Here is a 14,826-nt window from a genome sequence, read left to right on the forward strand (position 1 = left end):
CCTTCCTCCCTCCCTCCCTCCCTTCCTCCCTCCCTTCCTCCCTTCCTTCCTTCCTTCCTTCCTTCCTTCCTTCCTTCCTTCCCTTCCTTCCTTCCTTCGCTTTCTTGCTCCTTCCCTCCCTCCTCCCCTCTCTCCTTCCATCCCTCTTTCCCTCGTTCCCTCTTTCCTTCCCTCCTTCCTCTCTCCTACTAAGGTATAAACTCAGAGCCTTAAGCTTGTTAAGTAAGCACTTAAACTATTTGAGCCATTCTTCCAGCTCTTCTCGATTTAGTTATTTTTTAGATAGGGTCTTTTGTTTTCCTGGGGCTGACTTCAGAGGGTGATTCTCTTACCTATGGCCTCAAAAGTAGCTGGGATTGCAGATATTTGCCACTATGCCCAGTACTAAAATACTAAACTCCAAGGCAACTGGATTCTTTCTCTGTTTGTGGTGGTAATACCTAAGGTACAGTTCCTTTACCAAATAGTTTGTTGTTGCTTATATGGACTGGTCTTCCAAAACACATGCATGTAAATGTTTGTGGTTTTATTTATAACATTCCATGCTGTAAATAGTTCTCATGTTTATCATCTGGTGATGGATAAACTGACAGGTCAATATAGTGGGTCAGTACTCAGCAATAAAATGAAAACTGCTGATTAAAACACCATGGATGAGTCTCAAACACAGCATCATGTTCAGCGAAATCAGACTTGAAGCTGTTGTGGGGTGTGATACTGTCTGTGCAATATTGTGGAAGATACAGAGTAGCACAAACAGAATTCTTCCTGTTATTGCATGGCTGGGAGCAGGCCTGGGGACTCAAGGGGAGGGGAAAGAGGCCCATGTCCCACATCTAGATTAGGGTAACGTATGTATTTACCAAAGTTTGTGGCCTTGTATAAAATAGGTACATTTTACTACATGTGAATTATGCCTTAATAATCATGACATCAAAAAATATTAAATCTTGTTGTTTCATATCATTTGCTTCCTGTATGTCCCTTTCCCTCTTCCCAACAAATTGCCTGTCTGGCTCTAGGAAACATCTTATGCACAGCCTTTTCTTCCTTTTGCCTCACATGTTTGTCCCTTTTCTTGTGAGAATCTGGCTGCCCTGCCCCAAACTGAAGCCTCTTAAGACTTCTTACTTTGCCTTCTACACTTCTTTTCCTGTCCTTAGCACTTTTCACTGTCCCAAATACTGAATTTCTTTTGCAACCATAGCAGTGAAAGAATAGTTTTTAGACTTTATTTGTTCTGTCACCTAGAAGAGTGGCTAACATCTAGTGGGGTGGGTGCTCTGTAAATAGTGTTGAAGGCATGGGTTAATGATGGAAATGCCTCCCTGTCACTTCTACATTCCCAGTGGCACTCCCTGCTGCCTACAGCACACATGCTCCCAGAGCCCACATGGGTACACCATGCATGCATGCCAAATGTGCATATATACACACACGTCAGTTGCATGTTTCCACGTAGACTCTGCAGAAAGGTCTGATTGGACTCCACACAGGTGGCTCTCACACAGTATTTTCCTCCCCGCACTGGTTCTATTCTCCTCTTCTTCACACTTGTGTCTCCCCTGCCTGCTGCACCAGCTCTGCCTGAATGAGGAGCTTCAGGGTTGCTCCTAATGTTGTCTTCCTCCCTTTCATCCTGGCTAGCGGGGACAAAGCAGCACCAGTGTGACGCGGAGCTGAGGAAGGAGATCTCCTCTGTGTGGGCCAATCTGCCCCAGAAGACCTTGGACTTACTAGTACCACCCCACAAGCGTAAGTTGGAGGGTGAGAAATACCCTTTGTCTCCATTTTCTCTGTCACGGGTGAGGGTTGGGCAGGGGAATGATGATGTGTAGGTACCTGTCTACAGAGGGAGGCCTTGACAGGGACCTTGGGTGGCACTGGGACCATGGAAATGGTAACGTCCTCCTCGTATGGGGACCCCAGAGAAAGAAGGACCGGAACCCTAGTTAGGGGAGGTGCTTAATCCTGAGGGCCCCTCCTAGGACACATGAGGGCCTCAGAGATACTCAAGGTTGGGTAGACACAGAGACAGACAGGGTCATTTTCTAAGATCATGTAGTAGAATGAGGGAGAGAAGGCTGCCTTCTTACCCTCATCTTCTGGGGTTTCTCTGCTTTTTCTGTCTTAACCCCTCTCCTCTGGCTTCTCTGCTTGCTCTCCTCTCCTTTCCCTTCCCCTCCCCTCCTCCCCCCTTCCCTCCTCCCCCTCCCCTTCTCCCCTCTCCCTTCTCCTCCCCTGTCTCTCCCCTGGTTTTTCTCTGCCTCCTCTCCTCTTCTCCCATCCTCTCTTCTCCTCTGTTTCTTCTCCTCTCTTCCTCTCCCCTCCTCTCCTCTCTTTCCTCTCCTCTCCTCTCCTCTCTTCTCTTCTCCTCTCCCCTCCCCTCCCCTCCCCTCTTCTCTCCTCTCCTCTCCTCTCCTCTCCCCTCCTCTCCTCTTTCTCCTCTCTCCTCCCCTCTCCTCTCCTCTCCTCCCCTCCCCTCCCCTCTCCTCTCCTCTCCTCCATCGTCTCTGCCTGCTCTTCCCTCCCCTCCCCTCCCCTCCCCTCCCCTTCTCTCCCCTCCTCTCCTCTCCTCTCCCCTCCCCTCCTCCATCGTCTCTGCCTGCTCTTCCCTCCCCTCCCCTCCCCTCCCCTCCCCTTCTCTCCCCTCCTCTCCTCTCCTCTCCTCTCCCCTCCCCTCCTCTCCTCCATCGTCTCTGCCTGCTCTTCCCTCCCCTCCCCTCCCCTCCCCTCCCCTTCTCTCCCCTCCTCTCCTCTCCTCTCCCCTCCCCTCCTCTCCTCCATCGTCTCTGCCTGCTCTTCCCTCCCCTCCCCTCCCCTCCCCTCCCCTTCTCTCCCCTCCTCTCCTCTCCTCTCCCCTCCCCTCCTCTCCTCCATCGTCTCTGCCTGCTCTTCCCTCCCCTCCCCTCCCCTCCCCTTCTCTCCCCTCCTCTCCTCTCCTCTCCCCTCCCCTCCTCTCCTCCATCGTCTCTGCCTGCTCTTCCCTCCCCTCCCCTCCCCTCCCCTCCCCTTCTCTCCCCTCCTCTCCTCTCCTCTCCTCTCCTCTCCCCTCCCCTCCTCTCCTCCATCGTCTCTGCCTGCTCTCTCCTCTCCAGCTGACGAGATGACAGTGGGGAAAGTCTACGCGGCTCTGATGATATTCGATTTCTACAAACAGAACAAAACCACCAGAGACCAGATTCACCAAGCCCCTGGAGGCCTGTCCCAGGTACCTGGTCTCAGTGGGCAGGGGTGGGAGACCTACTGCCTTCCTGGGTCTACCCAGCCTATTCTCCATCAGCTTGTTGCCTGATCGTGTCAGGGATCGTGTATTGACTTGGACAGCTGCAGAAGAGATGGGGTGAGGAAAAAGGCCCTGGGAGACATTGCTCTTTCCTTGGGAGACAGAGAAATCTCTGAGAAGACCCTGTTGTCCCAGTGCCTGTCAGGGCTGCTCATGACTGACTGGGAGGTTTCTAATCCATGACCTGGTGTTACGTCTTCACTGACCACATGGGGGCTCTGTCTTGAAATCTGTGGATGCACAGAACTGCAGGGCTGTGTGCACCTCCCTGGGGGGAAACTCCACACCCTTCCCATACCATGGGAAGACACACCAGTCTACCTGCAGCTTCCCCAGCCTGGAGTCACAGTCTACTCAACCTGGAGCTCAGTGCTAAGGGTGAGATGAATGGCTCTGCCACCTGCGATCAGTTCAAGCTCTGATCATGTAGGTGGGGGAAACTGAGGCTCTGAAAAGTGAAACCTGTCCCGAAGTTACAAGGAAGCCAAAGAAGAGAAGTTGTAAGGGACCTGGTTCACTCTACTGGGGGACATGGCAGAGCAGGAAAGGCAAGAGGCCCTTGCTCTGCCCTAGACATAGGCCGAAACGGGCCTCTGTCACATGTGCTGTGCTGAGGGCACACTTTGGGTCCATCGGAGCTTGGCCCCTGGCCTTAGAATTATTCCCCTCCATATACCCCTTTTGCAGATGGGCCCCGTGTCCCTGTTCCCTCTGAAGGCCACCCTGGAGCAGGTGCAGCCGGCTGTGCTCCGAGGAGCTCGAGTTTTCCTTCGGCAGAAGAGTGCCACTTCCCTCAGCAACGGTGGTGCTGTGTGAGTGCTGGGTGCAGTGGTCGGTGGGGAGGCCCAAGCCGGTGCATGAAAGACGTCCATATTTGCAGCCTGGCTGACTCTCACTGCCTTCTGGCCTGTGGCTAAAGTGCTAGGGCACCTGATGGGTCCAGAGCCCTCAGAGGATAGGCACTCCAGTTCCCATTCAGGGCATGGGCCTGGCCCCGCATTGACCCAGTACCTAGCTCACCTACGGGCATCACCAAATGCTTTGCTATGATTCTTGGAAGCTGGTGAGAATTGTCAGTGATGTTTGGGGGGTGCAGGTTGGTTGGTGCACTTTGAGCATATCTTTTACGATATCAAGTGGGTAGATGATAGTAAGTTAGTATAGAGGGCTGTGCAATCCCTGAGATATACCTCCTATGTGCACCTGTCTCAGCTTCTGGTCAGTACCTGGTAGTGTCTGCGGACTGTTCAGAAACTGTTTTCACTTTGAGCCCTCACCATTTTTGTTCATGGCTTATTAGAGTCTGCTCTAAAAAGTCAGAGACTTTTTCCTCCAGATTTTCCCATTTTGGTATTAACTTTTGAAACTTGCATTTCTCAGAGAAAGTGGTGAGGTCCTTTTGTTTTATTTAACTCTTAGCACAATATTCTTGGAGTAAAGAGCCACCCAACCTCAAGAAATATAAATAGTGATGATCGTTTTCACTAAGGGTATTGATAGGCTGCATAGGGCCTGCTCCACACTGAGGGCAGGGCAGCGCTCTTGAGAGCTGTGGCTCCTGGAGATGAAGCATAAAGGCCTTTCCCATCCATTTGTGTCAAGGACATCACCACCTAGTTATGAAGGCCCTAAAATCGCAGTGACCCAGGATTCAGATCCTGGTCTCATGGGCATCGTCCTGTCAGCTGGAGTACTGCACAAGCAGGTCCAGGTTCAAACTGAGGACAGTGCAGTGACAACACACAGGAGAGCCCAGAGGATTTCCCAGTTGGGGAAACCCTTGCTCAAAGCCCATTGCCACCCTAGATTTCCAATGAACGTGTATTTGAGTGTGTGTGGTACAGCACTTACGTGTATGCAAGAGAGATAATTGTGTGCCAGTGTAGGCGTGTGTGTGTGTGTGTGTGTGTGTGTTGGAGAAGTTGTAAGGTGTCTCTTTATTGGTCTGAATGGGCCGGTGGGCCCATGCTAAGCTGAGTATGTATGATCAGGGCTACTAAACCTGTGCAACTTCAGATGCAGTCAGTGTGAATGGGCTAACTGGCAGAGTTGGTAATGCTTGGGAGAGCTGGTAAGACTCATTAACACCATTAGGCATAGCAGAGGGACAAAAAGGTAGTGTATATGGCCTGGCACCAGAGTAGCACCCATTTCACAGATGAAACTTTGTGCAGGGTTGAGGAATGTAGCAGCTGTCCTCAGACTAGGAAGCAACAGACAGCTCTCCCCTTAGAGGACTCACATTGGAAGCATGCCCTTGGATGTGCTTTGGCTTGGGCCCAATTTATATTAGCCATGCCGGGACGCCTATGCTTGATAATAGTGCATGCTGCAGAGATTCCCAGCAGGGCATTCTGCAGCTTCAGTCTCTGACCTTGTAGACTATCCTCTTCCTTTTCTAGACAAACCCAAGAGACTGGCATCAAGGAGTCCCTGTCCTGGGGCACTCAGAGGACCCAGGACACACTCTATGAGGCCAGGGCACCCCTGGAGCGTGGTCACTCAGCAGAGATTCCCGTGGGTCAAGCAGGAACATTGGTAAGTCCCCTGTAGAGGAGTGGATGTTAGAAGGGGGCGGCGTATGAGGTTGGGTGGGGAGAGCTGGGTGGTTCTGTGAAGTGTGACTAAAAGACTGTTATCCTCTAGGCTGTGGATGTCCAGATGCAGAATATGGCTCTGAGGGGCCCTGATGGGGAGCCCCAACCTGGGCTGGAGAGCCAAGGCCGAGCTGCTTCTATGCCCCGCCTGGCAGCAGAAACACAGGTGGGTGGCATAGAGGAGCCAAGGCCGTGGGGTAGGGTTAGTAGCGTCGCATGAGTATCCTGAGGAGACTGGAGAGTGGGAAGAAGTGGGCACGCCCGGGCACACTGCCTGGCTGGAGACCCTGCTGTCAGCCCATGTAGCCTAGACACCCCTGCCTCAACAGGCTCTTGGGACGTGTGCAGGCATTCGTGGTCTCAGCCATCTGGAGGGTGACACAGGGCCTTGATTCCCAAAGTTCTGCTTTACTTGAGTTCTTTGACCCCCTTATCTCTGGCCCACTTGACTCTGGCCTTCCCAGCTCATGTTCAGCACTGCTGTCCCCTTGCTCTTATGTCGCCCAGCCCTGTTGTTCCTCAGCTGTGTCCCCACCACTCCCTGCCCTAGTACTGTGTGTACTACAGCACAGAAACTCATGATGTAGTCCACCTTCTGTTGTTTGAGGCCCTGGAGTTACTCTCCCAGTCTTGTCATTTCCCTCTCCTCCCTGGACTTCCCTCCCCTCCCTGGCCCCTATGAAGTTGTTGCTCTTCTAAGATATGTTTGACTAGGAATAGGGTCCTGGATGGGACAAGGTGTGCAAGCACGTGGGGATAACCCTTTCCCGAGGCCACTCAGTGGGACCTGAGCACCATTCCTTCTGATGCAGCAGAGGGGCTATAGGCAAGCCTTGGCCCTGGAAGTTCATGGCCTGAATATTTTTCCTCTCTGTTCTGTGCCCGCTTCCTTCTTATGCCTTCTGGTGCTGGAAATGGAAGATGTACTTTATTATCCCCCTTATCTTCTGTTCCCTGCTATCTCTCCACCTTGCAGCCAGTTTTCATGGCTGTGGTCTTCCATGCCTGACCGCTCTTGGACATCCTTCCTTCTTGCTTTTTGCTGTTTTCCCTACTCCCAACCTTATAGCCTCTGCCCCAAGGTGCCTGCCTTGGTGCTGCAGGCTAGAGGTCACAGACTGGGTAGCTTCCCATACCCCCCTGGATGTGCAGGTAACTGAACTCCACAAAGATGCCCTGTTGCAGACAGCAGCATCTTGGAGATGGCAGTCCTCAGAGAGCTCAAGGCTCTCTGCTAGGTTCTAGGTCCCTCTGGGGCTTCCCCACCTAGGCCATTCATTGTCCTTTCCTGGCAGGACCTGTGGTCTTCCACACAGGGTTGGCAGCCAGGCTGACAGCCTCCCTTCTCAGGAGAGATGTCCCAGCTGGAGACTTGTGTCCCAGACCTGATTTCTTCAACTAGACCTGCCCTGCTCCGCGGAATCTTCACAGCTCCCTTCCCCTCCACCCCGATGGCTCCCCAGGCCTACCCAGGCCATGTGTCTCCCACCCCTTGTTTCTTTTTACTACAGCCTGCCCCTGATGCCAGCCCTATGAAACGCTCCATCTCTACACTGGCCCAGCGTCCCCACGGGGCCCACCTCTGCCACGCGGCCCTGGATCGCCCCCCCCCCAGCCAGGCAACACATCACCACCACCATCGCTGCCACCGTCGCAGGGACAAGAAACAGAGATCCCTGGAAAAGGGGCCTAGCCTGTCTGTGGATATAGAGAGCGGTGCGTGTAGAGAGCCTGGGGAGCCTTCTCAGGGGATATGGCTTGGATAGGGACTGTGGTAGGGGATACAGGTATTTTCCTTGGTTCATGAGCCTATGGCCCTCAGACCTTCCCACAGCAAAAAGAAGAGCAACTCCCAGCTCTGGGGACCAGGTAGTCCCCCCCCGCCCCCCCCATCAGCACTGCAAAGTCTGTCCTGCTACCTGAGTAGCCTGGTGGGTCTCTGACTGGGGGTCTCCTTCCCTGCACTTGGCTGTTACTGAGCTGACTTCTTTTCTTTCCCTGGCTAGCACCAAACACTGCTGCAGGACCAGTCCTGCCTGCAGGAGAGGGACCTACAGGCTGCCGACGGGAGCGGGAGCGGAAGCAGGAGCGGGGCAGGTCCCAGGAACGCAGACAGCCTTCCTCTTCTTCCTCTGACAAGCAGCGTTTCTACTCCTGCGATCGCTTTGGGAGCCGGGAGCCTCCACAGCCCAAGCCCTCCCTCAGCAGCCACCCCACATCTCCAACAGCAGGCCTGGACCCAGGACCCCACCCACAGGTAACCAACACAGGGCAGTTATGGGCCCCCAGAGTCAGTCTCTTTCCCCCAGGCCTCTCTTGCCCCCCCCCCCCATGACCCTGGTGTCTAAGCAGCTTTTGCCCTTGCTGCCCCGCCCCCAGGGCCTCCCTGGCTGCTTTGTCCCCAGGACAGCTGTCCTGAAGCTTCACCCACATGCCCCTAAACTCTGTTTTATTTCCTTTCCTGACTGGGCTTCTAGCCTTTTTTAGCTGTCTTTTCCTTGGTCCCTGAGCCAGCCACTTCCGTGCCGCCCCTGTCTGTGCCTCTCAAGGCTCCCCCTCCCCCCCCACCGTTCACCCTCAGGACCTGTGCCCCCACATCCTGTGTGCTCTGTATGGTGTTTTGGGTTTGATGTTTAATTTCTATTTTTTCTATCTTCTGTTCCCTTTTCATGTAGGGCAGTGGTTCAGTTAATGGGAGCCCTTTACTGTCCACATCTGGTGCTAGCACTCCGGGTCGAGGTGGGCGGAGGCAGCTCCCACAAACCCCTTTGACCCCTCGCCCCAGCATCACCTACAAGACGGCCAACTCCTCACCAGTCCACTTTGCTGGGGCTCAGAGTGGGCTCCCAGCCTTCTCCCCTGGCCGGCTCAGCCGCGGTCTTTCTGAACACAACGCCTTGCTCCAGAAAGACCCCCTGAGCCAGCCCTTGGCTCCTGGCTCTCGCATCAGCTCTGACCCTTACCTGGGCCAGCGTCTGGACAGCGAGGCCTCTGCCCACACTCTGCCTGAGGACACACTCACCTTTGAGGAGGCAGTGGCTACCAACTCAGGCCGTTCCTCTAGGACTTCTTACGTGTCCTCCCTGACCTCCCAGTCCCACCCTCTCCGCCGTGTGCCCAATGGCTACCACTGCACTTTGGGACTCAGCACTGGTGTCCGGGCACGGCACAGCTACCACCACCCTGACCAAGACCACTGGTGCTAGCCGCACCATGACTGCCCACAGACCTGCTCACAAGCGGGCATGGGCTCCAGTTGATGAGTTTTATCATCTGCGCTGGGCTCTGGGGCTGCAGCCCTGGGAGGAGGTATCTTGCCTCGTGGCCTCCATGATGGAGGCTCCTGTTCCACTCCTCTTCCCTTCCTTCCCACTTCTTTTACATGGAATAGACTAATAAAACCCCTTCTTGGAGGGATATGACTTTCTCTATCCCCCTGTGTGCTGCCTTCCTGGTCTCATGCCACCCATCAGAGCCGGAACAGGTGGTAGCTGAGTTGAGACAGACCCAGTGAGCTCATATCCCATATCATGGCCTCCAGCATCTGGGCTGGGTGCTTGAAAGTTTTTGTTGGTGGTTTGAGTCTCCTGGGGAACACGTCTGTACCAGATGTGTGGTACAGAGGGCAGGATATGCCTGGAAGCAAGGAAAGGGGCCCTGCTGTGGCCTGGTGGTACCTAAAAGCATCAGTGATCACATGACCACATGCCCACTGCTGCTTTTCACATCAAACAGCACATGTACATAGAAATAAACACATCTGAGGCTCTGACTTTCCCAACACTGTTGCTCCAAGAGGACCAAATCTGGAGACTGTTCTTGTGCTTGATTCTGGTTTTTAACCACAATGTCTTTCACTCTTTGTCCTTTCTATATACTTGATCTAGAAAAATAGAAAATAAGAAAAAGGGGGAAAGAAATGTTCACATACATTTTCAAAACCAACCTGTAGGAAGGTCTCTTTCCATTGTGTTTCCTTGACTTGTGGGAGCTATTGCTGTGCGGAGCCTGTCCAGGGAGTGGGTCCCCTGTTGATCCCAGTTCCTGCCGCTTGACAAAGTGCCTGACCTCTGGCTCCTGGCATGTGTGGGGTGGAGGCCTTGTGAGCTTAGTGAGAGCTGCACCCGGGAAGCCCTGGCTGGCACCCAGCAGCACAGCACAGTTGTAAGCAGGCGTTGTGCCCTCTGACCTCCGTGAGTGGAGGATTCTGGGGATGCCACAGAGCAGTGAGATGGGTGCTTGTGTGCAGCATTTTCAATCTGTTCTCTACCGATTCTCAGGGATGGGATGCCTGCCAAGCAGGACATGATCTCTGTTATGTGTGATTTAAGTTTCACTGATTGCTGAAGCAAGCAAAAGGCTAGTTGGGGAAAAAAGGACAGTGGCTGGGGATGTGGGTCATGGAAAAAAAGAACTCCAGCTAAAGTCATGGTTGACTGGCAAAGGGGAAATGGCTTCTGGGCTGCAGTTGGGCATCTTAGAGCCTGGCACAGTTTCTGGCTCCCAGGCCTGGGCTGGCAGCAAACAAAACCTCACCTCATGACCCCTCTCCAAAGGGAAAGCCCGTTCTCAGGATGGTGAGCAGTGTGCTCAGATGGTGGGAATCCTGCTGGAGGGGAGGGGCATGTGGACAAGTCCGTTGGTGTGTCCTCTGTGTTTTGAAATTTCAGATGATGTCTCTGTGGGATTGTTGGCTTCTACCCTATTCTCCTCACAGAAGCTGTGTGTGTGTGTGTGTGTGTGTGTGTGTGTGTGTGCATGTGCACTGACAGAATGTGAGTACACGTGGAGGTGTGTTTAGTGAATGGATGTTGTCCACCATAGGGCTATGCAACAAATGACACAAAACACACAAGACCCACCACCTGGTCTAGGGTTTCAGCATGATTGTGACCAAACACTTTTATAGAATTTACTTATGTGAGGGCACAACACTGAAACTTTAGAGCTAACAGAGTATTTTATTCCAATAGAGTAAAATTAAAGGAACCTAAGACTGTGCATGTGACTATGCCCATGTTGCAAAGTAGAAGGACGTGCATTTTGATCTTAATGTTTGTCTCTTTCCTTCCTGCCCAGCCCATTTTCTCTTTGGTGTCAAATGCCTACATTCCATGTAGAACCTCAGCTGTCTCCCTAGGCAGTCACAGGTTGAGAATTCCTATAATTGGTTTGTCTGAATTCTTCTCAGCATTGACATTAATGAAAATTGTAGTGATGGTGGCTATGTGGGGAGGAGACATTATGCTTTGTTTTTCTGACTTTGGGTTTGTTTCTGTACTGTCTCTTCCAAACTATTGTCTGTTTCCTCTGAAATGTCATAGTGAGTTGCCAAATTTGAAATGCATCAACCAGCTGTCTGCATCTGGAATCTGTCAAGCAGTGGCTGTAGTTTGAACAAGTTATGTGTGCATGTAAAATATGATATATATATATATACACACACATTATATAAGTATGTGCATGAAATGTATATCCGTACCTTTTGATACAATGTATTCATTTGTTAATTTTTAATTATATTTGATAAAAATTGAAGGTTGTTGTAAAACTTTATATTTAACAAGTGTTACACAGAGAATGAGAGAGAGAGAGAGAGAGAGAGAGGGAGGGAGGGAGAGGGGGGGAGAGGGAGGGAGGGAGGGAGGGAGAGAGAGAGAGAGAGAAAGAGAGAGAAAGAGAGAGAGAGGAGAGAGAGAGAAAAAACTCCATTCATGCAACACAACTGGACCTTAAAAAAAAAACAAACATGCAATTGAACTAGTTTGTTGCCTGAGTAGTAGTATTTACAAGCTAAACTTTGGATTCTGCTATTGTTTCTACAATGACATTTTGTATGGAGCTAAGTCCTTGGAGTAAAATAAAAAGTTAGCAAAAAAACAAACAAACAAACAAAAAAAACCCTCAAAATGAAACCCTAACTGTGCTGCCAGGTGGTACCTGGGGACTTGCTGTCTTACTGCGCCGGTGTGAGGCTGCACTGAGGAGGAAGTGTGAACTTGTGCAGCACACCTGTGGGTTCCAATTAAAATGGAAGAATGTTGCCCAGAGTCCCTAGGTGCTGAGGCCCTGGAACTAACTCCCTGGTGGCCTCCTGGGTGAGGGTGGTGTGGCAGAGCTCTGGATCGTGAGGGGGGGGGGCTGCACTACCCAGAATCCCCGGAGGTGGAAACGGGGTGGATGTTGTGGAATCTTCTGAAGGTTGAGAGACCCACCTTGGAACTGAAGGCGTGCTGCTTCAAGTTGACAGTGGCCATGTGGGTGATGGTATTCAACTTCTTTTTTTTCCACCAGTTTATTTTATTTGTTCTAAGTCATTTGTAGGCCAGGTTCAGGTAACTGAAGAGCCTTTCTAAGTATCTTATATTGTCTAGATCCAAGGTATGCTGCAAATGCAGTCTGAAGTAAAATGGGAAAGAACATCTTTCTAAAAGGCTTAGAAATCCTGATCCAGTAAGTTCAGAAAGTTGCTTTATCTGGTAGCACTGCCGCTCCATACCTGGCTGCTAGACCACCATTATAGGGTTAGTCAAGATAATAGTGAACCAACTACACACAACGGAGCCAGTCCGTCCACCCTGTCACAGTGCAGGGTTCACGGCTCAGATCACCTGTCCTCAAAGGCACACTGACAAAACCTTTGTAAGCCACACAAGCTGTCATTGTAAGCCAGATACCGCTGGAGCCTTTGTCACACGCAGGACACATTGAAAAAAAACTGCTAGCTATTAGGCCACAGAGAGCAGCATTCACTCCAGCATATGGTGGTCAGTGTTCCTGTTTCCAGAAGTTGGTTGGTTTTTCTGGTTACGATATCAAAAATTAAGTTTTCCTTGATAATACCATCCGGTGTATGATTTTTCCATCTTGAGCCTCCCAGCAGCTGGCTCCTGATTTCCTCCTGGGCTGCTCAGGTCCCGCTTTATACCCTTTGCTCCTCTTGCCTGGGTGAAGCCATCTTTGGCTGATATTCCACTTCTTAAACCCTGTAATCATAAGTTGGGTCCCATCACTGGCCAGCGTCCAGTCTCAAACCCTACCTGTCTAGTGGCTACTGCAGCAGCAGTTCTGGACACAGAGATGTTAGTTGTGTGTCAGGATGGATCTGGGGAGGTTGTAGTTTACACGTGGCCATCCTGGACTTGGCTGTCCATACCTCTGGCCAGTCTCTTGCCACAGCTGTGCCTGTGGTCAAGTGTGGAGACTCCAACACAGCCAAATAGGGTAGAGATGTAGATGGCATGAAAATAAGAGATCTATTTCCTGATCCAAAACCAGGATTCACACCTCTTGTCCAAGCCCAACCAAAGATCTACCTTCACTTTAGGGGAGTGCTTTTGCCATTCAAACATTCTAATAAAGGAGAATGTCTTCTCAGAAGAAAAAACTTCTCAAACGGCATATGCAGATTGTGGAGCACCTATGACTCCTGCTTGTAATCCCAGCTACTCAGGAAACAGATCTGAGGGTTGCAGTTCAAAACCAGCGTGAAGAATAGTCAGTGAGACTCTTCAAGTAACCACCAAAGAGCCAGAAGTGGAGTTGTGGCTCAAGTGATAGAGTGCTAGCCTTGAGTTCAAACAAACAAAAGCATCTGAGATCTGAGGATTATGTTTTGAAGCCAGTCTGTGAAGGAAAGTCTGGGGTATTCTTTTCTCTAATCAGCTGAAAACTTCAAGTGGAGCTATGACTCAAAAGTGTTAAAGTGCTAGCCTTGAGCAGAAAAGTTCAGGTATAGCAACCCTGGCCAGGCCTGAGTTCAAGCCCCACAATCAACCAACCAAAACAACAACAACAACAAAAAGGTGAGTTCAAGATCTGTCCTGAGTTCAAGACCCAGGACCTGTATACACACATACAAAATGACATATACACAGAAATATGCTTGGCTGTTTAGGCAACCTCTAAGCTTCCCCAGTTCCATGCTTACCATTAATATAACAATGTATTTTGGGAATGGGCACACACAGCTGAAAAGCTGCTATGTAACCACAACCTATCACTCAAAACTGTCCATCAGCAGCCAGGGGTGTGGCCTAGTGGCGGAGTGCTCGCCTAGCATGCATGAAGCCCTGGGCTCCATTCCTCAGTACCACATACTCAGAAAAAGCCAGAAGTGGTGCAGTGGCTCACGTGGCAGAGAGCCAGCCTTGAGAAAGCTCAAGGACAGTGCCCAGACCCCCGTGTTCAAGCCCAGGACTGGAAAAAAACAAACAAAAACCCCTGTCCATCAGGAATGACCCCTCCTTTGGGAAGGAGACATTCTGGCTTTCCCCTCAGCCCAAGTAAGTGGTAAGTTGTCCCAGACACCATTCTTCAGTCCCGTGGAGCTCTTTTGTTCAGACCTGCCCCCACTTTGTGGAATATACTTTCAACTAATTTTGCTTGCTTTATATAACTTATGCATCACTCAATTCTTAAAGATTGATACCAAGAACCTGGACATTTGTGGTTAAGGGAAGTGGTTTTCTTGGCTCTTCTTATTTTCTGAATTTCTACTTCTGGTAGTGTCAAAGATAAATACAGCTCACAACATTTAAAGTGGTGAGAATAGATTTATTTAGTAACAGACAATAGAGGAAGGAACTGAGCTCCAACCTGATTTCTACCATTTAAAGGGAGAATAAAGGATCAAAATGTGTAAATGTGATTAAGCTAGCCATGTTTGTGGCAATTGTCCATGGAATCTGTCTTCCTTTAGGGATTTAGATATAGGACTTCTCCACCACCACCACCACTATCATCATCATCATCATCATTTTCTTTAAAATATTTATATTTTTAACTTTTTCTGCAAAAATCCTCAAAAATATTAAGTAGCTGACCAAAGGAGTTTCAGTTTCAGAAGTCAGGTTATTGGTACAAGGCTTCTTGATCAGTGTCACCCCTTCATTCTCCCTCATTTTCCTCCTCTCATCCCTACCTTCAAATTTTGTAGTTCAT

General features: G+C 50.7%; 1 protein-coding gene and 1 pseudogene across 4 annotated transcripts in view; one reads left to right on the forward strand and one right to left on the reverse strand.

The window, feature by feature from the left end:
• Cacna1b (calcium voltage-gated channel subunit alpha1 B) overlaps nucleotides 1-11,416 on the forward strand; it is a 180,228-nt gene extending 168,812 nt beyond the window's left edge. For 3 of the 4 annotated variants that reach the window (XM_090331041.1, XM_090331038.1, XM_090331039.1), the window contains 8 exons: nucleotides 1,648-1,755; nucleotides 3,099-3,211; nucleotides 3,974-4,098; nucleotides 5,689-5,824; nucleotides 5,933-6,049; nucleotides 7,395-7,599; nucleotides 7,890-8,140; nucleotides 8,559-11,416. In XM_090331041.1, the coding sequence (XP_090187167.1) occupies nucleotides 1,648-1,755; nucleotides 3,099-3,211; nucleotides 3,974-4,098; nucleotides 5,689-5,824; nucleotides 5,933-6,049; nucleotides 7,395-7,599; nucleotides 7,890-8,140; nucleotides 8,559-9,089 (1,586 nt within the window). In that variant the 3' untranslated portion in view covers nucleotides 9,090-11,416. The remainder of the gene's footprint in view (nucleotides 1-1,647; nucleotides 1,756-3,098; nucleotides 3,212-3,973; nucleotides 4,099-5,688; nucleotides 5,825-5,932; nucleotides 6,050-7,394; nucleotides 7,600-7,889; nucleotides 8,141-8,558) is intronic. The other variant, XM_090331040.1, reaches the window with a different exon arrangement.
• A 776-nt stretch (nucleotides 11,417-12,192) lies between these two features.
• Nucleotides 12,193-13,018, reverse strand: LOC150066211 (transmembrane protein 126A pseudogene; annotated as a pseudogene).
• Nucleotides 13,019-14,826: the final 1,808 nt, after the last annotated feature.

This window comes from Megascapheus bottae, chromosome 3, assembly GCF_031878675.1.
Source record: "Megascapheus bottae isolate mThoBot1 chromosome 3, mThoBot2.hap1, whole genome shotgun sequence".
NCBI classification, from domain to species: Eukaryota; Metazoa; Chordata; class Mammalia; order Rodentia; family Geomyidae; genus Megascapheus; species Megascapheus bottae.